General features: G+C 48.4%; 1 protein-coding gene across 2 annotated transcripts in view; it reads left to right on the plus strand.

Moving 5' to 3' along the window:
• Positions 1-27428, plus strand: part of LOC142575820 (high-affinity choline transporter 1-like) — a 41635-nt gene extending 14207 nt beyond the window's left edge. The window contains exons 3-8 of one of the 2 annotated variants that reach the window (XM_075685497.1): positions 2668-2813; positions 6958-7107; positions 10612-10741; positions 11241-11458; positions 17429-17627; positions 26995-27428. In XM_075685497.1, coding sequence (XP_075541612.1) covers positions 2668-2813; positions 6958-7107; positions 10612-10741; positions 11241-11458; positions 17429-17627; positions 26995-27161 — 1010 coding nt within the window. In that variant the 3' untranslated portion in view covers positions 27162-27428. Of the gene's footprint in view, positions 1-2667; positions 2814-6957; positions 7108-10611; positions 10742-11240; positions 11459-13084; positions 13287-17428; positions 17628-26994 lie in introns of those variants that run through there. The other variant, XM_075685498.1, reaches the window with a different exon arrangement.

Below are 27428 nucleotides of genomic sequence, written 5' to 3' on the forward strand. Positions count from 1 at the left end.
TAACTGTCGTTTACAATGGTTACAAGTTTAAACGGCCGATAAAAATACTACCGTTACTTCGTATAGCTGTCCAGTAATTTCTCTGTTTCAATCGACGCTCCACCTGTTTGGGGAAACTGCGACTTTTCAATTAATTTCCCTCTTTCACTTATGCAGTGCCTCTTTTATTTTTCCTATGTTTCACCACCATGACTGACGCTGAGGCTTCCTGCGCGTACCGTGCATTGCGTGCACGTTAGAAAACGCCAGACGGTCAAAATTAATCCGGAGTCATTCCACACTACGGTGTGCGTCATAGTCGAATCGGGGTTATAGGGCCACGTAAAACGGCAGAATTTTTTAAAATTCATGTCCAGTTTGAGACTACGTGCCGCATAGACCAGAATGTGTTACCCTTGAGCGTGCGGTGGGTTGACGATTCTAGCGACGCCCTCTCTACGTCTGCGCAGGCGGCTCTTTCTTCGCGACAAAGATGCGGCTGACAGATTCGCTGACGATGCTGGACCCGTTCCAGACGCAATACGGCCGCTGGTCGGGACTGATGTTCTGCGTGCCGGCCGTGCTGGGCGAGTTATGCTGGACGGCTGCCATACTATCGGCTCTGGGCAAGTGCCGCGCGCACTCGTGGTGGTTATTTAACGTCTGTGGCATACTGCTGCTGGGAGAGTAGGAGGTTACAGCTTAACTTCCTGGAATTATAAAAAAAAATTACTCGCCATCACGACCCTGCGAAAGGGGATGGCCAGCGAAGCTGTTGTCTAAACCACTCAAATGGCGGCGATGGGCGCATGAAACGTTTATTTGTTCTTCGTAGTCTTAGCATGACGGCGTTGTTGCGCATTAATATTCTGCACTTTTCGACGCTCATCGTATTCACGCTGCTATTCAGGGGTCCTAACTTTGCGCTGTCTACCCATAGCGGTCTTGCAATGAACAATGAGTTGCCAGGCAGATCTCCCTTTTATACATGAAGTTTTGGGACGTCACTCACTGATTCGTATGCTGCTCTTGCCCCTTTCCCACCGGAGCAGCTTATGCAATCGCAATCTTTGCCGGGAAACACACGCGGCGAGAAGGAACGTGCCTCGCATTGTTCCCAGGCGCCTTATCATCCATCATGCGGGGTTGACGCTTGTTTTGCGCTTTTCTCTATTGATATGCCCTTTTTCGGTTTAATTTCTTTCTATCTCTTTTTTTCTTTCTGACGGACACGAAATATCCCGACCAACGCTAACAGGTTCGCTGTAAAAAATGGCAGTTTCGCCAAAGCGACGGAGCACTGACAGCGAGCATGGAGTGTAGCGTGGAGCTCGAGCTCAATTCAGAAGAAATGCTGCCTATCTTGCCGCTATATTGCACACCGAACCACTGCGAGCTGAGCAGCAGGCACAACCAAATATCGCTCTGGCAGCCATCAGATGTCTCAACTCTCGTCCCGAGCCCGATGAGAAGCGCCGCCAGCGGCGCTGCAAGCGTCTTCTCGGTATGGCGCACGAGATGAGGTCGACGGAAAACCGTAGGCGTTTGTTAGCGCCCAGCGAATGTATTAGAGGGTCTATAGTGACTACACCTTCCGCTCAGACCATGTCGACGCACAGCTGCTCACCAGGAATGTTAGTGCGCGTGCGCGCAGCTGCCATGCCAGCGGCGGAAGGCAAAACCTTGCCCTGGCTTCTTTGTCGAGTCAGTTTGAACGGACTTTGCGAAGCGCCCACTTTGCATCGTCGTTCGTGCAGCCAAACGGACTGGGCGTCTCTGCAGACCTCCTAGCGCACTGATCGGACAAGGCTGATAAGTACTCGCCTTCGCATGGCTTTAGCGCGCGCGCGCGCGCGAGCAACACGTCACGTGACGTGCGACACCCGGCCGCGCTGTCGCGTATGAACCATCGATACTGCTTCGCTGCGGTGGTGGTGGCGGCGGCGCAGACAGTGGCAACAGCGCCTCGAATGTCGGGTATAATTGCTATCGCAATGAAATGTTCAAACAAGCAAAAATACGACAAACTTGTGCGACCTTGTAAAACCATTGCTCATTCTTTTTCAGCGAAACTGGTACTTTCGACGGGCGGCATTAAAAATTGTAGTTGCCTGTAACCAAACCATGTGTTTTAAAACGTTGCCCGTGCATGTCTCAGTTGTTTCAACGTTACCCGCGCATAACGCTTTCGAGTATTTCTTTACCAAATCTCTAGCAAAGGTTGTAATTAAATACCACCCTTTGAACTATACTTGCCCACACATCACCCATAAGCTGCCCTCAATCTCCACGTGAGATGAACAAGGTGACTAGTTAAGCTCACCAAGCGCAGCGCGGACGCATCGTTATAATGCATCAAAATAAGGTGAAAATTTGCGTACACATATTTCCCATCATGTCATCTATTTGCCGCATCTACTGCTGGAATACTAGCAGGCGCTGTCGGAGGTCTGCATGGAAAGCTTAAACTGGTTGGCTTAATTGGGCTGGTCATAATCACTTCTTCTCCATTGTATACGCAAAGGCGCACTAACATCAATCAATAACTCGATCGATCGATTGATCGACCTGAAGCCTGGAGCATGGCTTGCTCTCTCTGCATCCTTTGTATACGCTAAGGTATGAGCGCACTTCGAGGCAATAGAAAACGAGTGTTGTAGACAGATTTTCATACGTCTTGGCGTGCAGGTGACACGGCGAGCGTGATCATCAGGGTTGACTCTCAGAGCTTCATCATCATCTCGGCGTCAATAATCTTCCTGACCTCTCTGGGCGGTCTCTTCGCTGTCGCGTACACGGACTGCCTCCAGCTCGCCACCACCACCATACTGCTGGTGAGTCGTTGCGGGTGATACTAACACGCCAGCGGCAGACCGCAAGGTACTTGTCTGAATGCATTAAAAAAAATACCGACACACTGCCTTGAAGTAACATAGCGCTTATCCGTAGACCCGTTTCACGGCAATTCCATGGGTGCCACCATGTTTGATCACGTGGTAGCGAAGCCCATTGGTTGTCTCAGCTTCCTCCGTTGCCTGCATGCTTAGAATGGATGCGCATGACGTCCGTATGGCTCAGCAAACCCCGGTTTAGGCAGGTGTCATTGACGGTGAGTGGGTGGACGACATGAAGCTTCTGCCGCAGCTTTACATGCCGAGGAGGTGCAAGCGCTTTCTGAGCTTAGTACGCCTCGTAGAGATGTTTCGAGCAACGCACACAGTGGTTCTACTAGATAAAAGGCTGGAAATATATTCCGAAATGTCCAAACGTCGCGCTTCTGAATTAAGTCAGCATTACAGTGTCTCTTGATCTTCATTTTGTTATTAGCCAATCACTTTGAAGTAACGGCTTGTCATGTTTCTGACTCAGTAACGTTCCTCGCTGCGGTTGGTGTCTGATTGGTGTGTGTGTGATCTGTTGCGGTAGATTTGTTCTTGTCGCGCACAATTAAGGCTTCGGACGTAGATATTAGGTACCCTGTAATAGCCTGTAGCAAAGATGCGTTATCGCTATAGTCACTCGCTTACACCTTTGGACCAATCAGAAACGTATGCAAGCTTCGAACATTCTGTGCTCTCGGTGTAGTTATCACCCAGGCTTCAGCCCATTCATTTCATTCACTTATCCCTGATAAAGTGGGCATAAACTCGAGTGTCTTATTGGGTGGATGTGTGCAGGTAACCGTCCAGGAACTTTCTATGCCAAGAAACGGCGTTGGTTCCTTTCTACTCTCTTGCCGAAATTACAGGGTTGAGGTCCTTTTTGTGGAGGCTAGCGTTTTGTAGTAGATTTTGTAGCAGGTAAAATTATTTACAACACCTGTCCTCATTTTAGTAGCAGGTTTTCGTAGAAAACAGAGGATGAAGAGAAATTTATTTCTTTGTTGCAGATACAGTCGAGCTGGGATATAGGCAACACAGATCTATCGAAATTATTTGTTTCCCGAAATTCTTCCATTAAATCTCTTGTACCTTTCCAAGGGAATAAAAAAAAATGGCCATCTTTTTGATTTAGCAAAGTCTTTGTGCGCCTCGTGTATCTGTCAGATTTCGAGCTAAATTGTTGGCGTTTCTTTCGAAGGAGCTTGCGGACGTATAAGTGTGCCACTAAGCTTCACGATGCCTACAGACTCAGTGTTTATGGTTCGACGCAAGTAGATGTCCCCTGCCACGGACACCGTAATTATCTCGTTCAATCCGGAGACCTGGCTAAGGGAGTATATTCCGGCACGCACCTCGTTGAATGCCCTTATATTCCTGCATATTGCAACACTGTTACGGCGGTGCCATGGAGCTCCCTGTCCGTTCCTGATGGCAGCGTAGGACTCTTCTCAGAAGACTGTGATAACGTGTCCAGGAGATACAACAAGGCAGGGCTGAGCTTTTCTACGTTCCCCTCGCCTAAAAGCAGTCTCTCATATTGTAGATGGGCATCACGAGATCTGGTGTAGTACCACTATAGTTTTCTTTGATTCCTTCCTTGATTCCTCTGCAAGCTCATGCCGTTTACAAGTTAGACTTCCAAACTTTTATTCGCATTGTTTACATCCCAGAGAATGTGACGGGTATGTAGTGAGCTTGAGAATACAGATAATATTTTGACCTCTTTGGCTATGGTTAGTCGCGGCTTCACGTCATTCGCAATCTGCAACGCTCAATGGCTGGAGCAACCATGTTATCCAAAGATCAGGACACTACCATGCATTTCGACAGGGAATGAGCTTTAGGTTCTCTTACGGTATGAAGATATAAGCAATGAAAGCTGCGTAATAGTATGAAAAGTCGCGCAAAATTGTTGCCTGTAGCTAGGAATTTTTCGGAGGTGTGTAAAGGGTACACGTTGGACCAGGGTAGGGGAGTGGCGCAAACGGATGTTCTTGCACGTCGTTACTTGCCGGGTTTCTATGCTGCTCAGAATAACATGAGCACATGCGTTAACGTGAGCACGTTCGGAGCAAAAAAAAAAAAAAGTTGCTTCTCTAGTGAATCTAAGTTAACAGATTCCACGCAGACCTTTCGTTTTTTTTTTTTTTTTGTGGACGGCACCAGCTTTCACCAAAGCTGCCCGCTTTCTAAGCCTGTCACCACTATTGTGACGATAAATAATAACTTTACTTATTAGAATACATCTATTAGTGCAATTATGAAGTCACATTAGGAATATGAAATAAATATGAATGCAAATGAAAGCATATATGCATAATAAATACAAAAAAAGCCTAAAAGTAAGATGGGAAAAGTTAACTGGCCGGGTGCGGCTGATCCAGTTGCCTCCCGCGCGTTCTACATAACTCAAGCAGCATCAAACAAGACAAATCCGGTGTTCCAGATAAAAATAACGACTGCAGCAGCCGTAGCCGCAGCCGCAGCCGCAGGCGCAGGCGCCCGCTTTTTTATGTCCACTGCTGGTCGAAGGTAACTCCCTGCGGTATCTAAATACCCCTTTCTTGCGCTAGCTGATTCCAACTGCGCCTGAACATTTGCAATTTCATCGCCCCATCCTCGTATGTGCCTCCCTACTCTTGGCACCAATTCTGTAGTTCTATTGGTCCACTGGTTATCTACCCTACGTACTACATGGAATGCCCAGCTCCATTTTTTATGTCAATGCCAACTAGAACATCGGCTAATCCCGTTCGCTCGCTGATCCACACCGCTCTCTTTCTGTCTCTTAATGTTACGCTTAGCATTCTCCGTTGCATCGCTCTTTGTGCGGTGCTTAACTGGTTCTCGAGCGTCTTCGTCGGTCGCCAACTTTCTTCCCCATATGTTAGCACTGGTAGAATGCACTAAATGTACACTTTTCTTTTCAATGATAATGGTTTTCAATGATGATGGGTAATTGACCTAGATAAACGTATCCTTGTACAGACTCTAGAGGCCAATTGATGATCCTGAATTATTCTTATCTTACCGGGTTAGCCTACATTACCGTTTTCTTCTGCATATTTATTTTCAATGTCACTCTTACACTCTCTCTGTTGAGGTCCTCAATCATTTGTTGTAATGCGTCCCCATAGTGGCTGAACAGGACAACGTCATCTGCAAACCGAAGGTTTCAGCGATATCCGCCATTGAACTTTACTCCTAAGCCTCTAGTAGCTTGAATACTTCTACGCATGCAGTGAACGGCGTCGGAGATTGTGTCTCCTTGCCTGACTCCTTCCTTGACGTATAAATAATGCGGCACCGGTGCCCATGCGCAGCTTGCGCGTTCTGGACAAGGTATTGTGAACACGCGCCTGGTGAGGACAGCAACGCCTCGTGTCATCATTGCAGAAAGGGTCTGGTATCGCACGATGCACTTGTCAGTATTCTGGTACACTATAGTAGCGTGGCCTTGGTCTGGAGATTCGCGCATTCGGGAACGACATAGGAAGTGGACTCTTCAGCGGCGTTGCAGTGGTGGCAGGCTGTACCCACCTCCGCTGTGCATTTCACTTGCAAAAGGCGAGTTCGTTGCGCACCGCTGCGGACCTTGCGCATCAGATTACTTTCATTGGAATTTCGTTACCACTCAGTTTTGCCAGACTTTTTTGGAGCTCAACTGCAACATATAAAAAATATTCTAATAGACATATTGTATTGCACCGAATGGGCTCGAGTTTTGCTAGTTTGCTGTAGGATGCGTACGGTTTAACATGCAATGGTTAATTCAAACTGGAAAAATGTGATGATTCGATACCGAACATGACGGCCTCCATGGCCGCCCGGAAAAGGTCGTGGAGCACCACAAACAGAGCGCCAGCGGTATCTCGTTTTCTTGAGAAACCGGCAAGAAAACACCCTCTTTTGACCACGGTGCCTTACGGTGCCGGGAAGGGTGTAAGTGTTGGCTGTGGGCATCAGGGCTAAGTAAGGTTCTGCGGAAGAACATGACACTGCGGAAGAAACATGTACAGGTTGCTGACCTCACCTGTCCATGATTTTCGAGTGAAGGGGCGGCGAGTCGAGCTTATCTCCTTTCCTGTTCGTGCAGTGGATATGCGTGCCTTCGTGCGTATCTCACAAGGCGGTGGGCACTCTGGGTCCCCAGTACACCGACTGGATCGGCTCCGTCGAGAGCGAGGATTTGAGCCAGGCCCTCGACTTGTTCCTCATGACGGCGCTCGGAGGAATCCCGTGGCAGGTAAGGCGGCGGCGCTATGCTCCAAGCACGCATGCGCGTGCAGGACGCCGTGTTGGAGAGCGAACGCGTTTGACGGCGAAGGCAGGTAATGGAGTGCCCGGGCGGTAACCAGGGAGGCGGATCGGAACTGCTGACACTACCACTCGACACAAGCTTGATATATTGGGTGTCCCAGGTAATGTTAGGAAGAGTTGCACGTATAGAAGGACGAACACAGGGGGAGAAAAGCGAGGCAGACGGGAAGATTTCAAACTATCAACTGTGTTAATTCGTCCTTTAATCGCGCAACTCTTCTTAACTTAGAAATGCACCAACTGGCCCAGAAAGAGATTCGTCTAAACTGTCCCGGGTAACTTGGTGATAAACTGCTCTTCCGGAAATCCAATGCATATTTACGTGTGCCGAGTGCATCCAACTTGCGCCAAAATTTCAATACATGCAAGTGCCACCTAGCTGGTCAGAACCAAAGTAACGTTGTTGGCCATCGCTTGGAGAAAGTCAGACTATTGATTAATTACATTGGTTACTATTAGTTAAACAACTCGATTTAATTATATATTTAGAGCAAAAGTGTGAACGAGGAAATTGTGGTCATCCGGTACTTCTCTATATTTCGCAGGCTTTCTTTCAGGCTTGGACAGAAAACTTTTATCTAGCATATATTGAGCCAACAGAAAGCAGGACCGAGATTTTTTTTTTTTTTTGGCTCGTCTACAGTTTTCATTTTGTCACTTTTGCTTTACCTATAATATTTGAGAAGTTGAATAATAATGAATAAATGATCACGCTCTTGTGTAAATTGGGCGAAATACAAAAAATAATCTGTCCAACTACTTGACAATTGCATATTTTTACATATTTGGGGCAAGTTTCATGGGACACATGATGTTAGCCTACACGTACGTGCCAACATAAACATTACATGTTTATGCCATCGTTTAGCTTAAACAAGAGAAAAAGAAAGGCCTTTTGCACTACTCTATCCCAGCGCAGTACACGATTGACACACGAAATGAAGTTAGTAGAAATGTTTCAAAATGGCTGCCATTATCACCACAAAACCTCTCCCGTAAATAATTTCTGGGCACGACCCTGGATGAGCCAGAACGCGAGCTCCTGCAGGCGTAATAAGTGTGTGAAAAAGACGCAGGAAGGCAGTGCTGCTAACCATATAGAAATTTCTCTGGATCTAGTGATTTTATACCTCAGTTAGGAAAAATGTTCCAAATCTAGGGAAGACATGTGCTACGACATGGAGGAAACAAAAGCTTAGGGACTGGAGAAACTACTGCTGCGACGCTGCAATGGCCGATACGTGGAACTAATGACGTGAGCGCGCATTTTCATTGCACTCAGCCCAACCTGCTTTCGTATTAGCATGTGAAGGTGAACTTGTGGTCATCATGAGGTGCGCTAAATGCCTCTAGTGTACTAAACGGCAATGTGTGAATATCCCCATTTAAGTCAAATAGTTATCTGTAACCGGTCAAATTGCAACATACGTCTCGTATGTTGCAATACCAAACAAAGCAGCACCCTCAAATTTTGGCATAAGCGGTATTGGGACTCGGGGGTCGAAGACGAGAGACGTACTATTGTAGCAGGCGCAGAGTAGACGAAAAATCAGTACCTTACGCACATATAGCAGGTAATAGCATGCAGGCAGCTGTGCCTAAGAGCCCACCAAACTGACGGGGTAACTGGTGGCGACTCTCCCTCTAACAACTGGCCTGATGTGCCTCAAATCCCTTTGGGCGTCCCATCGTCTGTAGGACGAGGCAAGGCCGATGATGACCTGAACCGCCTCTTTCCTCTTTCGTCGAAGGACAATCCAAGCTGCATAAAACCGGTCTCCGCGGCAAGGGGTCAGCAGTTCTGTGGAATTCTGAAGGATGCCAATGGGCTCGTCGTGGGGTTTCGCCGTGGGATTCGTCTTGTCACCAAGGGCAACCACTTCAGAAGAACCAGGTGGGAAGGGCCCCCCCATCCCCCTTCCTACCTCGTTGCCTCAATGCCCGTTGCCTCGATGTAAGCACGCAGTGTGGCACAACAGCGGACACATATATGTAGCGCTGAGCAGGACTAGGCGGTCAGTGCGCTGCGTAGCAGACTATGCTCTGAAATTTGCCTTCCATAGGGAGAGCAAAAGACTCGCATTGTATAGTCCCAGTGGTCACGTGTTTGGTTGAGTTTTGGCTTCGCGGCAAAGGACTTGTAAGCGGACGTGGTTCTGCTACGTCAGTGCATCACAACAGGTACGAAAACTTATTGCACATACTTAACATTGGTGTCATGAAGGGGCACGCTGTTTTGGTATTCTTACGTATTCTGTAATCTGGTATACTACGGTGCAAGATTCCTTACAATTCAAATAGGGTTCTGTGTCGATCTCAGCATTTCACTGTCCAAAATTGTTCTGCACGTGGTACATGTGTAAACATGCTGACCTTTTGTTCTGCAAATGTAGTTTCAAGCAGGCGGCTGTGTTGTTGGCACGGCGAATTCTGCTTAGCACGGCTTCTACTGCAGCATCATTTCAGCTTGAGTCGAGCGACTTCGTTATATAAATCTATAAAAGGAGCTTGGAAATAAATTGAAACAAAATTTTTAACTGTAACAAAAACGTATATCAGTCCAAGGACCTCGAACCGCCACCTGAGGCCACCACTGCAAGAACTGCCGGACTATTCTTCAATAAAGTTTCTTCTTCTTTACACAAACTCTATTGACAAATTCAATAAGCGTATCTTGCAGAAATGTGGAGAAACCTAGGGAATCTTTATCCGATTTAGAGGAAAACTGGCTTCGAAGCCTCGCAGCACTGCGTGAAGGGAACCCAACGTTCATTGTGGGCGGACTATTCGGCAGAGCTTTATGTTAGGCGCAGAAAAAGACTTCGCACGATTTTATCCTTGTCTATACATGCAGTTGCCGTTATCCTTTTGCCAGGATGTTGCGGCATAGGAAGTGTGGGTACGCTAACTTGAGGGGCATTGTTCAACGAGAAACTTGTCAGGAATGCTTTACGGATGCTTTGTTGATTCAATCGCAAACAAAACAAAAAAAGCAGGAAATTTCCCGGAATACAATGAAAAGCTATTACGTAGATCTGATCGATGTTTCATCACATTGACAAAATTGGCCCTTTGGTTACAACACAGACGCATCACTTGCGATACTAACTATTGTCACTATACCCTCGCTTTAACGTTGTTACTAAATCGCACAACGTTCTTACCCACACAACCTTAATTGCTTTTAAGGCAAATTTCTTATATCACAAGAGTGTGTCCCGAAATACAAAAATATTTACGATCTTTTGTCTATTTACGAAATTGTCTATTGCATGCTTTAGACCTTAGGTATGTTGTCATTGGAACAAATATCTGGGCTTTGACGATTACCTGCGTGGAAGTAAACTATGACAAACCTATGCATTCCATGTCCCTATGCTTTAGCCGATACGCTCGTGGGTGAAACGATGCACGAACTCTTCCCGCGCAGGTCTACTTTCAGCGTGTGCTTGCCAGCGAGAGCGTGGCGGAGGCCAAGATTCTCTCGTTCATGGCGGCCTTTGGTTGCATGTTCCTCGCCGTGGCTCCCGTTATCGTTGGAGTTGCCGCCAAGCATACCAGTGCGTCACCTGTTTCCTTCTCTCCCCAAGTGTTGCTCGCCAAATGTCTGTGTGTGTACAACCCTCCGGGTTTGGAAGAAGATAAATGCGGATGAAATTTAATTAGCGACCGGGAATATAGTATATATAATAAGAAATTTCAGTTATCATATTACCAGAGTTTGTTGGCGCAAGTCCAGTTTACTGAAGTTTACTCAATCAATCAATCAATCAATCAATCAATCAATCAATCAATCAATCGATCAATCAATCAATCAATCAATCAATCAATCAATCAATCAATCAATCAATCAATCAATCAATAAGTTTTGCAGCGACACCTGTTTGATTCTTTCAAGCCACTGTTCTTGACCAAGTGAGCGTGCGCGTATGGAATGTCAGGCCTCGCCGGGAAGCCTTCAGAGGTTTCGAAGGAATCGCCGGTCGCTATCGCGGTGCCCGATAGAGAGAAAGGCGCGCCTCCTGAGAGATTGTCTTCCACATGTCACGTGCATTGCAGATTTTACGGTGGCTGGCTATCCGGGATCGTATGAGCTGAACGATAAGGACAGCCCGCGGGTTCTGCCGTTCGCCATCCTGTACCTGACCACGGGCATCAAGGCCATTTTCGGCCTCGTCAGTATAGCGGCCGCCGTCATGTCATCCGCCGACTCCTCCATGCTCAGCGCCTCAACAATGATCACCAGGAACGTCTACCAGTCGCTTTTCCGGCCCACGGTCAGTCGGCACCATAGGCTTGGCAGGGAACGTTCATCCAAAACCAAACAAAAACTATGCAGGTCCCACGCACTGGGTGAATCGATGTTATGCGAAGCTTTCTGTGCTTATTGCTTTGATTGACGATAATTAGCGGCGATGTTGACGGCGAATGTTTAATTTCTTCAATATTTTGTCCAACATGGGAGTGGTGAGTTGATGTTACCTTGCGTGCGCCACTCCTGTTTGTCTGCCTAGTGCACAAAACACAAAGAGAGAGGTGTTTGCTTAAGGCGTTGCTATGTACCATATTTCATAACCTCTTAGAGGGTTGAGCATTGTCATTGCCTCACATGGCACCTTGCATCGTGGTAGAAGCATTAAATTTGGGTTATGGGGCTGTACGTGCCAAAACCACAATCTGATTATGAGGCATGCCGGAGTGGCGGACTCCGGATTAATTTTGACACCGTAGTGTTTAACGTGTCCCTAAATCTAAGTGCACTAGCGTTTATTATTTCGCCCCGTGAAAATGTGGCAGGCGCAGTCTGGATGAAATCCACGGCTTCGAGTAATGCCATAACCGCAAAGCTACCGCGGCTGGAACAGAAGTGTTGGTTTGACGTGCGACCGCTTCTGTTTTGAGGCCTAGATTCTGCGGTGCACTTAAATTGATGCGGCTCTTCTTCTGCGCGCCCTGCATAAGTTGTCTGCTAGACATATTTGCGTGGTTTTATTTTTGATAAATAGCAGAAGGCACCGTACCGTACCCTGAACATAAGTTTATCCAGTTCTCCTGCAACCGCTGTCGTGTCTATTCGTAAGTTCTGTCGCCGATAGGTGGCGCGCAAGGCAACTCAATATGGCGCCCACATGGAGTATAGGAACCCCTGAGCACATGTGAGTCCTTCACGTGAGCTCATCTTTGGCTTAGCGTTTCAAGATGGCTCTGCCTTTCTTCACGATCACTGTCTCTCGGTGACATCATCCGCAACGTAGACGCCTCAGAAACGCGCATATGGTGCCTCATTGAAGGCGAAGAAGTCGTAAATGCCAAGCGCATCATTTGTTGCGGTGTGAAGGCCTTCTCCGATCGCAACAACCGCCCACTTTTCACGAACCGCCCGAGTGCGGTGCGGCGTGCGGCGATAGGGGGCTCGAGCGTAAATCGGCTCTAAGGGCTCTGCCTGGAGACGCTACATGTCCGGCAGCAGCCGCGCGGGCTGGAAATTATTTATGACCGGGTAGGTTTTATGAAGGTGCGTTAGCTTCTCCTTTCTCTTTTTCATCGGGCTAATCTCAACGGCCCGCAAAGCCTACCTTTAACGAACTGCCGTTTCGCGACAAAGAAAAATTTTGCGGCTCTTTGATGTTCTCGATCACCTTCCAGTTATTGAGTTATGAGCAGATACGACGATTAAATGAAAGATATCGCTAAGGCTACCACAACTGTTATTTTTCAGACGTCTTTCCTGTACGTCGCCATGCTAGAGCGTACAGATATAAACGTAACCATGCCAGTTGTATTAATTTTCGCTGCTGCAGAGGTATTACCGTTCGAGTGACGATGAGTCACGACAGAAGCTTTTAGCGCTCAGCTCGCGAATTCAGTGTCTGTGTTTTATGTCCTACAAATATTCTTTTCAGGACTGCTGTAGCCGCAACATTTGGCCGCGCGTTGACGCACGGGGTGCAGCCCTGAATGTAAACGCATGCGTTTCTGGCGGAACAAGACAGCGGCAACCACACTGGGGTGGGCGGCGCCCCGTGAAACGCAGTCAAATACTTACTACGCCTGCCCACGTAGATCTACTGTAGCCTTTCGCTAGAGCCGCGATAAAGTACTACAAACGTGTCAGTTTTCATCCTAAATACTCGTGTGTTCTCATTGCACTGGCCACAACTGCGCAGCTCGAGCTTGGCCGCGCAGCGGAGCACAGGGTGAAGGGAGAACGAAAACTTGCGTTTCTGGCGAAGCCAGACACCGCGGCAATAACACACTACGTATTGATGCGGACGAAACCTGAGTAAATAATTCCGACGGTCGCCCACCGTGCTACATATAATCAAAATTAAAGTCACGCCGTTCGCGCTGCTGCAATACACTGTCCCAAGCTCTATTTTCCTAACAGCTCATCGATTCTCCGTAGAAAAACAAAAGAATGCACATAAGCATAGAACATTTCGTTTTCTTAACTACGTGGCTCCAGAAGAAGGCGCTGCCGACGAAATGAGCACGTACTGTGCACACTTTCATCGGCGGTGTGACCGGCTTGCATATTCGCAACTTGACAAGGAATTCTTTCCTCTGTGCCACATCTTTGGGGAACAATTAGGTGGAGGCTCAATTCACTTTCCACATTGTTGGTGCATTGCGGCACGCAGCTCATGCGGTCGTTTTTGAATTTAGTCTTGCTCAAACGATGTGTAAAAACAGATAATCAAGCTTATAATGGCTTGATTATCTGTTTATCTGATTATCTGTTTTTATTATCTGACAAAGACTTCAATTAAACGCGCTACCGCCGCCCGCCGGATGGCTGCGGTCACTCCGATGCTCATTGAGAAAAAAAAAATTCGCCGGTGGCTGCGGGCTGGCGTCACAGCCTTCGGAAGTTGTGAATAGTGTTAGCGTTTGCGTGCCTTCACATGTCACCTTTTCCCTCCCCCACCCCATTGTATTTGTATGGGAAATGCGAGCGAAGAGTAGCAAGGCTCTTATTCACTCGTTTCGCAAGTACGCCTGTTCTACCAATTCTCTGCCTCCACTCCCCCTTCTCTCTTCTATTCTGTCTAGCTTCCCTCTGGACTTGTACGTTAGTAGAAATGTAAGCAGTTTTGCAGGGGGTCACGGATAATTGCAGCTGTCAAGAGGCTAATGTGGCGACGCCCAGGCAGCTCCAGAGGGCATTGGGCACATACGACACGGTGTGGTCCAAACGAGTTTCTCGCGTCTCTTCTCTGCCAAGCTTTTCCATGTGTATACACGCACATAACCTCCCCCTCCCGCGAGGTGTCATGACCTCCCCCTCAGCGCGGGGTGTCAGACAACAGCAGCAGCAGCGTGAAAGTCGACGGAAGAAGCAAAGAAAGCTCGCTTTAAAAACATCTGGAATAACTCGCCGCCAACAAATCCTCCCCAAACAACCATTCTAGAATACTTAAATGTCAACTGCAACAAAATTTTTGGCGCACCTAAAGAGGCTGTACTTTCAGGTAATAGAGTAGCAACGCAAAATGCTACGTCTTAAATACGAGTGGATCCATCACGAAAAGCTGTAACACTGAAATGAAAAAAAAAATCTGGCAGAACACATTTCGGTTTCGACGTCGACGATAATGCGATTAACGTTAAAACAGTGTAGCGACACACCACATTACCACGATACAACATATATCTCTTTGCAATCACTGCACATCAGTAGGTATACTCCGTAGTATCATTAGTGTCTCGGCTGACATTTCGTTGCAATGGCCTTTCATACAGCGGCCGCGCTCGATGGGGAGGTGTCTGTTGTGGACGGGGTGCTATTACATTAACATAATTAAGTCTGCGTACCCTTTGTGTCACCTTGACACATTCATTCGGGGGGTTGGCCAATAATAGGAAATTATAGCCACACATCGATATCACGCACGCAGTGCCGAAGTTTTCCGGGCACACATACCCAGCGACCCATGTTTTCAGCTCGGCAAGAGAGAACCGGATAGCACATACCCAATGTGCCAAACTGTAAATAACTCGGGTCACTGGGAGAAAGAGGGTAGGTTCATATTCCAATGTGGGCGAAATTGCCGAGTAATGCTAACAGCATGAATTTAAAAAAAATGACGACGACGTTACCACTCGCCGGAAATTGCGCAGGACCCAGAATTGCTCACAACCAGGGCAGCTCCTCTGCATAACCTGACCTCCGAGATAATGCGACACCCACGGCATGCTTAATATCTCGGAGGCGGCTCATGCTGGTATTTGTGTCATATTACCACGTGAACCTGCCTACCTGCCATTTAAGAATTGTTATTACGAAAACTGGACACTTGCCGTGCCTACAGCTTTGCCATGATAGCGTCAACAATATGTATTACTCATAATTAATATGAACACTATGTCCAAATCAAAATCTCATTGCAGCTGTCCTAGTCAAGCCCAAACAAAAGCTTGGAAATCTATTTGGCGTTTTCACGTTCTCCAAGGTGTGTTAAACGGTCCAAAATTACTTGTATTTCATAACTACCTATAAGTGCCATACGCGATGACAATTGTAATTATGCAAATTGTCGACTTTAGCTTCCATAGACTTCGGTGACGTCCCACTCCGGACAACACTGGAGATTATGTTCACAAACCTCTTTACAGAGAATGTTCAAAGGCCTACAAAAGAGTAAATTCATCAACGTTTCAGACAAAGTGAATAGACCAAATGAGTAAGACAATGTACGACAAACGCTTAAAAATCTTGGAGTGCTCTTAAGAGTGGAACGCGACAGCATTCCAAGATCCCCGACTGCTGCTCACGCTTCCCGACAATCGATGCACGAAGGCGAGCTTTCTGGTAGAAACGCGGCCTCTTGCGTAAGCCGATGGCAGAGGTAGTGCACAGCCGCCCCCCAATGTACATAATTTTCAAGTTTCTGTTATTGTTTAAGTCTGAGAAGATGTAACATTTAAGTCTGAGAAGATGTACCTTAAAAGGCATGCGCTGTCGGTGTTTTGTTTCATGACGTTTTTTTGTGGACTTTCATTCTCAAAACTCCGAGGAATAACCGTGTCAAGAATCTAAGACAAGGTATGACCAACTATAGTGATAGAATTATGTTGCATTACAGCCCGCATATACCGCATGTCATAGAAAAAGGCGTGGCAAATACATATGCCTAAATATATATGGAAATTTTCGCTCACGGACAACTCCACCGACACCAGCACCGGATTTTCTGCGACGTGGGCCCATTAACGCTATCGCGGTAGTATTGGCTGGCGAAATTCTAATCGGCGTAATGAACAAATTTGAAATAAACAGGAAGGTTGGTTGCCGCGAAAAACGGCGGAGAAGTTTCATCAAAGTGCAGAGATGCTTTGATGTATAATGTATGTGAAGGCTGCAGTGACGCCTAAAGGTTGCCCTTAAATGTCGTTGCGGGTCTTTATCGGTTTCACTTTTTTTGAACTGACAGAACTCATGATGTATGCCTCCCAAGAGCTTGCTTGCGTACGTGTATCTTGTAGGGTCGAAAGTTTTGTTAAGCCGCCGGTTAAAGTTACTGGTGGTTAACAGGAAGCTTTAGCTCGGGTGCTCCTATCTAAATACATGACTGACAAATGACTGTTGGTTTCGAATTTTTTATTTAGGTCCTCATTTTTTTATTATGAATTGGCCAAATCGAAAATTTTCGGAAAACGAAACTATCAAGTTTACAACTCTGTAACTCAGCAACGAAAAAGGATAATACAATTCTGTGAATTGCATCTAATAGTACAACTAAAGCGGACAAAATTTGATATGTTACACATGAATCTAAAAAAGTTAGTAATATGGAAATAAAGCTTTTGCAGAACCTTCGCACACAAGGTAACAAATTCACGTAAGCTGCAAAATGACATATCAAATTTGTCCGCCTTCAATGGTCTAATGGATGCCGTTTACAGAAGCGCGATATCTGTTCTTGATGCAGAGCTATTAATTTGTAAACTTCGTGCTTCTATTCTTTTCAAACTTTCGAATATTTAAAAATTATTTTAACAAAACTCAGCACCTAAATCGAAATTCCGCTTCTGGCAGTCATTAGAACTCAACTTTCTTTGTCACATGCAACAAATTTCATTAAAATCGGTCCACGGGTTATCTCAGAAAAACGTTTGTGCGTTTTACATGTATTTGAATAGGCAACGTCGGAGTTGGACCCGAGCTAAGGCTTCCTCTTAAGATGTCGCAGCGGGAAGACCGTACCAGATATCTACCTGGAACTGCCGCGGATGCTCTCGTGCAGGCAACGGAGGAGGAGCTGGCGATCGCGCTGCGCACCACTATCTGCGCCCTGGGTTCGCTGTCCGTGTACATGGCGCTCTCGGTGAATTCCGTGTTCGCTCTGTGGAACCTGTGCTCGGACATCGTCTACGTTCTGCTCTTCCCGCAATTACTCTGCGTGTTTTACTTCAAGGAGACCAACGCATACGGCTCAGTTTTGGGTGAGCTGTTATGGCCGTTTCGCTGCAGAAATACGTGCTATCTTTAGGATGAAGAAAACAATATCTACCGAGTTCGTTAGGGCTTCTAGCGCATACAACATAATGTCTTGCACAAAATATGTGTGCTGTTAAGGGGATAGAGTTATGTGACATTCAACAGCGTCTGCTTTGAGCTCGAACCAGGTTGACCATCGGAAAGGGTTCGGCAAAGAAGACGAAGTCATGTAAAAGCAAACAAAAGAAGTTTAACGTGTCATTACTGGTGAGGGTGAGCTCCAAGACAAAAAGAAAATCTGAAATGTTCAGCGTGCATGTACCTGTACGCAAGGGCAAAGATGAGGCCACACGTGGCGGCTCGCTGGCTTTCTTATACTCTCCAACATCGGGACAACCTCATATTCTGCTGCTCCCTGGCAGAGTAACTTGTCATGACACGTCGGGTAAACCCACTCAGAGTGGCACGGGAGTAGAGCCACCCCTTGGCGTAGATGGGCTGAACGTAGGACACGTCGGGGCAATCAACACATATATGACCACCGGGGGGGGGGGGCATTGCTTGGCATAACGTGGATTTGCACATTCCACGCATAATCCCGTCGCGCACATCTGACAGAGACGTCTTTTCATGTTGACGAGCGTGCCGAGCGGTTGACATCGGTTCTGATCATTTCCGCGCAAAGTGAACCGTACCAGTGCCTAATTACGCTTTATTCGGGTGCAGAATATTCGTGGACAAACACCAGCCTAAGACGGTGATGCCATTTTGAGGACCGGGTCCGGCCGGTTCGTTGAGAGAAACTTGCTCGTAACTGACGAAATTGTTTCGCACGTAATGCTTTTATTGAGCCATGCCTAGCTCTACCTTCCTTATTCCACAATGTATTCATCGGGACAATATATTACTCGTATAACGTACTGCTTTGATTTGTACGTAAGTCCACTGGAAATGTTAGTTTACTTGGGCATCACTTTCTGTTTGGGTCATGCGCAACATCAGCAGTAGCTGAGCATTACAACGAGCGAGCGAGCGAACGAACGAACGAACGAACGAACGAACGAACGAACGAACGAACGAACGAACGAACGAACGAACGAACGAACGAACGGACGGACGGACGGACGGACGGACGGACGGACGGACGGACGAACGAACGAACGGACGGACGGACGAACGAACGAACGAACGAACGAACGAACGAACGAACGAACGAACGAACGAACGAACGAACGAGCGAACGAACGAGCGAACGAACGAACGAAGGAACGAAGGAACGAGCGAGCGAAGGAACGAACGAAGGAACGAGCGAGCGAACGAACGAAGGAACGAACGAGCGAGCGAGCGAGCGAGCGAGCGAGCCATGATTTTGGGCTAAAAGTTACAGAAGTATCTTGATCTGGGTCCGGACCACACTTGAATGAAGCAGGTGATTTACAAGTATCGGTGCCGCGCATACGTTACAAGCAAAACTGAACTTGCAGTAACTTATGCACCGTAGACAACTCATAGCGGATAGCTAAGCTGTCTTTGCTGCATGTGGCACCGATCTTCGAACCACTTTCTTTCCGTGAATTAAAGCCTTCACTCCACTTCCCTCGAAGTAAAGATCCTCTTTCTCTTTGAAGAAAAAAATTGGCAGTGGCTTAGCTCAGATATGCCAGGATATAAGTAGCGTAAAGGTACGGTTGTATTTGGTTAATTTCCAGTCTTTTGCGCCGACTGGTAGCGGCTCGACCCTCCATAACCTCCATGTCGAGCGAGCTGCATCAACCGTCTCTCCCACGCATTTATACGCATGGTGCGCCTTTCTCGCGCATGCGCAGTGTCGCGCGGCGCGCAATTGTAAAGGTGCGTTGTCCGACGTTATCGGCGTGCGAGCGAGCGTCGTTAGACGCCTCGGGCGTCCGAGAGCGTTGGCCTGGTTGGCCGCGTCGGGTTACGTTGGCGGCGCCAGTACGTCGAACCATGGGTCGAATCATTGGTTGAACTATAGGCACTGTTGTTCTCGCCAACGTGACGTAACGTGTGCGCGCGTTCACGCTACGTCAGACTATATTTAGGCCTGAAATGCAGCAGCGGGCGCACACGGCGCCGGCGCGTCTGCGGAGACTGCGACGTCGCACCTCTGGAATGCGCCGCAGTCGGCGGAAGCGAGGGCGACGCAGCTGCGCCTCTCGTGACGTCATGGGGCTCTCGCGCACGCGCAGTATGGAAGGCGCAGAAGCACGCGAAGCTCGGCCCCAACCCGCGTAGTGTAGCTTTACGCTACAAAACATGAAATGCAGAAGAGTCCTTGCCCCCACATGGTGCCCGAGGCAGTCGTGATCCAGCAACGTGATGCACTACGTCAGACAATACGGACAGTAGCTGTTAGTTGTTATTGATACAGCTGCTGAAACTGGCGCATGTGCTGAAATGCGTGTGCCATCGGCCGAGGGTATACTACGGACGACTCTCGTCACCACCGAGATGGCGAGTAGTCCGAATTTACTAACGCCAGTAAAATTGTTTCCGTTTAGCAGTTTTTCTAAATATCAAGCTTGCTTAACTTGATTTTCGAGATTTTTCTTGCTTTACATGAAGGTCCTCCAACTTTAAATTTTAGAAAAAAATACTGACAATCATTAGGGCGTCATTAATAATTTAATCTAGTAGTTTTCCAACAGCCACTTTTCATTTCGTATTCCGAAAGTGCCTGTGTCGCCACGTCATGACGCAGAGTGCGGTCACGTGGGTGCGGGACATGCGACGGTTTCGGCATTCGCTGCGGCTCGCTTAATTGCATCCTATGCTGCTACTTGTTCTGAATACCGACGCAGCCGCATAGCATATGACCGAGCGAGCGGGACAGAGTGTCAAAACGTCGCGATGTCGGGCTCCCACGTGACCATCTTCTTGATTTCAAGTTTCAAAACCTATTGCGATTATGCTTAGCCCAAGGAGGTACAGTGCAAGTGCAATATCAAGACTTTCGAAATGACTCGGCAAGTAACGTATATCATTGAGCCCTGTGGAACGGCTCCTGCTACTTGCATGTATGCAAGTTGCTACGTAGTGTGAGGGGCACTGTCTCGTCACAACCAGTGGGAGCTTTGAAGTCAGTGTGGGGTTTCATAAGATCCGAAGTAGTCGAAGGAACCGACAGATCCCGTCAGGCACGCATAAGTGGCTTGGAAACTTTACGCTAAGAACACGTCACAGCCCGACTCGATTTCTCGCAGCGTTCATCGTGAGCGGCGTGTTCCGGTGCATGTGCGGGGAGCCCTCCATGAACGTGCCGGTGCTGGTGCATCTGCCCCTGTACGACCCGAAATTGGGCCAGCGGTTTCCGTTCCGCCTGTTGTCAATGGCGCTCGGCCTGGCCACGCTCCTCCTCGGTTCGTACACGACCGCCGCGGTCTTTCGCAGAGGTTTGGTGCCAGAGCAGTGGGATGTGTTCCGTTCCTTCGTTCAGCCATCACTGACGTACCAGCATCGCAGGGCCTCGATCGTCGCCTTCGACCAGGGCACCGGCGCCGGCAGCGTAGGAAACGAGAACACGGCCGCGGCCGCCACCAGCACTCGGCGTGTTTCGATCACCGATATGGCCAGCGAGAGAGACGCTACCACGACGCGAGTTTCTAAGGGCAACCGGAGGCTGTCGTGTGCCACTGAGCTTTCCCGTGAAGCTCAAGACGGCAAGGAACTGGGCGCAAGGAGATTCTCGTTGGCCTTGTTTCGCACAAGCTCGCACACGCCGTCGGCTTTGGACCCCACTGGTACGCGGGACGTTTCGACCGCCGATAAGGCCAGTGAGAGAGAGACCATCCCCTCGGGGGTTTCCAATGATGAGCGCAGGCTGTCGGCGAAGCTTCCCGACGAAACTCAAAGTCGCAACTACCTAAGCACAAGGAGAGCCTCGTTGGCCCCGGTCCGGAAACCGCCTTCGGGGCCGCTATCGAGCTTGGCGCAGCAATCGTCCGGGACGGTGGGCAAGTCTCTCACGGGCGGCGCCGCCACAGAGGGGAAGGCGCCACGCAAAAGGTCTAAGTCTGCCGGCGCCAAAAGTGGCAGCAAGGAGAGGCACAGGAAGTTCATCTAACACGGATCGAACTGATTGCGGCCAACTCGCCACGGCAGCGGGCGTGAGGGCAACCGTGATTGTGCACCTGAGCACCAACTGTTCAAGAAGGGCTGTTTAGAGACATATTTCCACTGCGCCCTTTCTTTCTATTCTTTAATATTCTCACATTCCTCTTTGATGCGTACGCTACTCTTTGGTGGCTTTCGTAATGTACCCTCCTATTTCATCATGTAATCGTCTCCGTCTAACGTGTCCCAAGATTTCTTTCGCAATTTGATAAATAATGGCCAGACTTCTGCGAGGCTCAAATCAGCGCATGTACTGCGTCGTGAAGTACCGTGCAGATACAAAACTGCAGTTAAACTCTTGACATAACTTGCTTGGCACGCTGCTTGGCGGATGTGACGGTATAAGTGTTGCTTTTCGAAAAACTTGCGCCGTTCTTTATTGAGACCGAGCTTCCGGCGAGTGTCCTTTTTCAACGTTTGCGTTGCTTCGCCTACATGTCTTCGCTTCACCTGAACATGTATGTGTTCTGCTTTTGTAACTGAATGAGACTGCACAACCGCATCTGGTTCTTTGTAAATATCTGCGTATTCGTAAAAGGAACTGTACCTACTTCAGCGCTATTTTGAGCCTCATCTGACGAGCCCAATTAAGCGTGTTCGTTTTCTCTGATTCTATACAACACTTAAGAACCTAATGTAGAGCTGCGCTCTTTAGCCTTTAATGGTGCTATCGAGACATTGGGTACTTGCACGTGGTGACGACGCAGTTCCTCGCAACGCAAGGTGCCGCGCGCGTGTCGCGTTCTTAACTCTTGTTTCAGCAGCGTCCATTATTACCTATGGACGCTGCTGAAAATATGGACGTGCTATATTTTGTTTCAAGATCACTAAAATTGTCAGCAGAACTGTCGAGCTAACTTTAAACACTTAGCGCTGTAAACACAAAATAAATGACGAGAAATATCTTGGCAGCACTATTTTTTAACATTCGACTGTAAAACTTTCGGCAGGCCGTCATTATGTAGGGCATAACAATTACGTACTGCGTACGGCAGGCAATCGAATCGTGTTGTTATAACGAACAATTTCTTTTCTACAGCGAAGCTGTCATGTGGCTAGGATCTCGCGGATCGCGTCCGCGCGTAGACCAATTTTTCATACGTGGGCCGATCCCGCAGATTGTGCAATAACGGGTCGACCCGCGGCGGAGGTGAAGCAGGCATTAAGCACTCCCCATACATGAGTCGATCCCGCAGATTGTTCAATACCAGGCCCACCCGCGGCTGAGGTGAAGCAGGCGTTAAGCACTCCCCCTACGTGGGCCGATCCCGCAGATTGTACAAAGTTTGTCGCGTATTTGTGTGATTTCAGTAAAAACTTCAGTTGACGGCGCTTTGTCTTTCTTCGTTGCCTTCCTATAAAGTCTTCTCGCGATGATCGCCTCAAAAAAGAAAAAAAAATGCCAATTTGCTAAACAAACTATCCTGTGTACAGAGCGCGTCACGTGATGATGTCCAGACACTTTCTAGAGGAGAAGGCGATTTGTTAGGATTAAGAATTATCTGCTCAAATAGCAAAGCAGCTGTTTAATAAAATGTATGGTGTTACAAAGGAAAGCTACTACACTTTCAGTGCATTAGCGTTTGTCCTCGCAGTTCTCTTCCTGTTCCACCGTCAATGGGGAGGAGGACAAGAGCAATCTGGTGCGCAGCCTGATGTGAGGGAAGTGAAACTATTGAAGAATTCACCGACGATTACGATAATCCCTAATGCGAAATAATTTTAGCGCAACTCTATACGTGTTTTCATTTCGCGATGTATTGGCTGGCGCAGATAATTTGTCTCATGTTGCACGTTGCAAACGGAGCTAAGTGTGGCGCGACTGCCTCGCTAATCGAGACATCACGAGAGGCAACGCATGGTTGACGTGTGGGCACGATTCACAGCAGCCGCCGCAGACAGACGCACCTCCGCTCATGCAGCACTTTCTTTCCATACAGACGACGCGCGCTACTCTGGCGCCATCTCGTAGCCATCATCGCCGCAAAGTCCGTCTTGCGCGGCACTGCGCTTTCTTCTCATGTTTTCGCCATACTCTCCTCCTCCGCTTTCTTCCTCGCGCTCTCTTCGCAATACTTGCGTTGCGCGTTCGGTTTCATCCTCCACTGTGATCGTTCGCTCGGTTACGAGGAACAACGAGAACGCTGACTCTCGCCGCAGTTACGGGCGCGTAAGAGCTGCGCTCCAAAAAAAAAAAAACATCTAACAATAGTACGACCATCACCCCTCTTCTTGCCCGTATTTTATTTTAGAACACTGACATCCCTCACCACTCCTTGGTCACCAACTTAATATTCTGCTCCTCCACCATTATGGATGGGCAAGAGAGAGCTACGCGTAGATTGCCACGTAAGCTCATTATTTTTCCCGTAACCGCTTCTCACCGGCTGACAAATGTTCAAGGTTATCACCCAGCGCAAGACGCACCTTTCTGTATCTGAAATTTCTCAGATGTTATCGCTGGTTATAGCCGGTCCGCTAGCAATTAATTTTGTCTATTAAGATTGTGTGCGCGACACAAATTGTATAGTATTTTCTGTAAGGCACGCGGACGCCAACGATTGATTATGTTGAAACCCTCGACGAATCATGCATAGAGCCGGTATGCTTGACCCGCAGATCAGCTATACGAGTCTGCTCGCCGGTGTGTCCTCCGTGTTAGCGCAAGCTGCGCGGTCAGTGTTAGTCTTGAACTTTCGTTTCGAGAGCCCCACTGATCGCCCTTGTTACGTTGTGGGCTGCAAATCTCGCGATCGGCGACATGTCAAGCTGCGACGTCTTGTCCCTCTGCAAGGCAACATGTGAGCGGAGTGGCCGCAGCGCATCCGACTTTCGGTATCCGATCGGCGACAACATCTACGTGTTTGCAGCGGTCCTTTCCCGCCGGAGGATTACTACAATAGAGATCTTTAGTCTTTCCGGGATTCAGGTGAACGGAAGAGCGAGCTGACTCTGCAAGGTAATATATACGCATGGTAGCGAAGCTCCCATAGAAACTGATACGTCCTGCAATGGCGGTTTGATGATGGTTTATTGGCATCGCCTTTGAAACATGGCGGTGTCAAATAGTCACCTAGCTTGTATGAATTACTAAGGTAGGCTCTACTACTTTTTCATTCTAGCATCCTTGTATACATCTTTTTAATGTCGTTTCTCTTTAACACTTGTCTATCTATACCTTGTACTGCTACCTATGCGTGCTCAATCTTTTCCCTGCTTTTTTCCACCAGTTCTATAAAGGTTCGTTGCTTTCGTCGTCTGCTGAATGATCGGTGCTTCCATATAATTTAAAGGACCCCTCACCAGGTCTGGCGATCTTGAGCTGACAAGCGCAGAGCATACATTACGCAGTAACGATCGTGCCTGCCAAGTATTAACATCGCTGCGCGCCGAGGAACGACCTGAAATTTCAAACCGAACACCGTTTTCGTTTCTCCTCGCGGCCACTGCGCTCCAAGCCGGAGGATGACGTACATGTGCTAGTGCGCCTACGTATACGTGTTTGCACTGTGACATCGCTCGTGGTGACACGTGACTTCGAGAATTATTTAAAGGGACACTAAAGGTTACCAGAAAGTCAAGTTAAAGTGACAAAGCAATGCTCTAGAACGCCTAAGGCGCCAATATAATCGCGAACAGAGCTTTAGTAACCGAGAAATTGAGGTAAATGCACGACGCGATTTGAGACCCCCCAGCGACATTCCGGTACTAGCCCGATGACGAAAGCACTCCTCATAATCACTAGTACTCAACTACTCGTATTAAAAAGAACATTTCATTAGATTATAAGACGCAGAAAAATGCTACTTGTCTACTTCGATTCTAAGAAAAAAAAATAACATTTTGGCGTTACCCTTGAATAGTATGGGCGATCGAAAGGTTTCATTTTCGCTCGACTTCGCTCCGCGCGCGCTTTGCAGTTTCAGTTGTTTCTTTATCGCGTCGTGCTGCGGTGGTCCTGCTGGCTCGCGAAACTTGCATTTGGAACAAGCAGCGAGAATGCCACGTCCATGTGATGTCGTGGGATGCGCGACCGGTCCGCGTAACTTGGCCAAGGGCAGTTGCAGCGGCTAATCCAACGTTACTTATCACTGTGTGCCAACGAGTGAACCTCTCCGTTCGAAGTGGTTAAGTGCCGTACCTCTGCCACAGCGTGCTGGCAAAGAGCCAAAAAAATCTCGTAGCGTGCTCGGTGCACTTTCGTCCAGAGGATTACGAGTTCAACGCCGACTTACTGAAGTCGCGTGAAGTGCCTTTCAAAGCAGGCCATCGTCGTAGTAGTACGCAACGACGCCGGCAGTGCGAGCCCTCAACAGGAGGTCACGTTCATCAGTGCTTAAATCGCTGAACTCGAGCCCAGCATCGCGAGCTAATGTGTCGTTGTCAGGGTCATCCATTGCGACGAGCGTCGAAGTTGGTGTCATAAAATAAAGAACTAGCTTATCGTCGTGCGCTTTCCCTTCCGCTAGCCACCATAGTCCCGCTTTCGCGCCGCTGTCGGCTCTGTCTTGGCTCTGTTTTTGGCCGCGCGTTTGCGTTTTGTGCAGAAAAGCCGTAGCGCCTTCTGAGGGAGCCGTTTAACTCACCGACGGCGCAACGTCATTATGAGACCACGACGTCAATACTCCTCGATCGGAGGGCGGGTGATTTGAACTGCGCTAGAGGTACGCGGACGCTTCAGAACGCATTTTCTCTTAAAATAAGTCTCTTCTTCGCACTAAACAAGCGTTTCGAGGTTTCTGGGATGGTATTTCAACAGTCCGCGTTGACTTAATATTAACCTTTAGTGTACCTTTATGGCAACATCTGTTTTATGCGTAATATGTTGTTTGAATAGACGAAATAAAGCTTCGAAAACAAACGCACAAACCGAACGACTCTGCGTTTTTTACTTCTCACGGCGGCAAGATTGTTGTTGTTGTTGTTATTGTTGTTCTGAGTGGCCGTGGCACATACCCACAGTGGGGGATTGGCCATGAATCGGGTGGTTCAATCTGGTGCATAAAAATAATAATAATAACAAGGGAGTTAACAATTTGAGCGTTTTAGTTTAAAAGTAAACGTTTTGTGTTTGGAGAAAAAAGAAATAAGAAGAGACGCGGGTATAAAATATAATAGTAATTGTCATATGTAAGTGCCGCGAGTCGCCACTAGAAGATCGGAGCGGCCACCAAGCTCCGTGAAGGACGAGGAAGACAACGGGTGCACGAGCACGGCAGTACGAGAATGCGCTCGCAGTGTTCGAACCAGGCGGGCGGCAGTTCCGAGCTCCTGGGCTGAACGAGGCGAGGGTTCCTGCCAGGCGACACGTCCGTGGCCAGGTGCGGAGAATCGCGGAGCCGAACGCGGACGAGATCGTCCGAGGAACCGGGGCCCCTGCTGCCAGTGCTCGAGACGCTGGCTGACCCGAGGGCCGCCGGTCCCCGAGCTGCCGCACCTGAGCTGTGCCGAGCAGCAGCGTTTCAGTCTGGCACAGACGTTGCTGTGCTAGACGAGGTCCTCACGTGCTACCGCCGCACGTGGATTGCGAGCGGCGTACGAGCTGGGCACCGAGGTCGTGCTGGACGTGCGACTGTAGCACGTCGGTCGCGGGTGGCGTCCGAGCCGGACATCGAGGGTGTGTGGAACAAGGCGTCCCCTGGCTGCTGCCGCTGCTGCTCCTGAGCGTGCCG

Source organism: Dermacentor variabilis, chromosome 3 (genome assembly GCF_050947875.1).
Source record: "Dermacentor variabilis isolate Ectoservices chromosome 3, ASM5094787v1, whole genome shotgun sequence".
NCBI lineage: Eukaryota > Metazoa > Arthropoda > Arachnida > Ixodida > Ixodidae > Dermacentor > Dermacentor variabilis.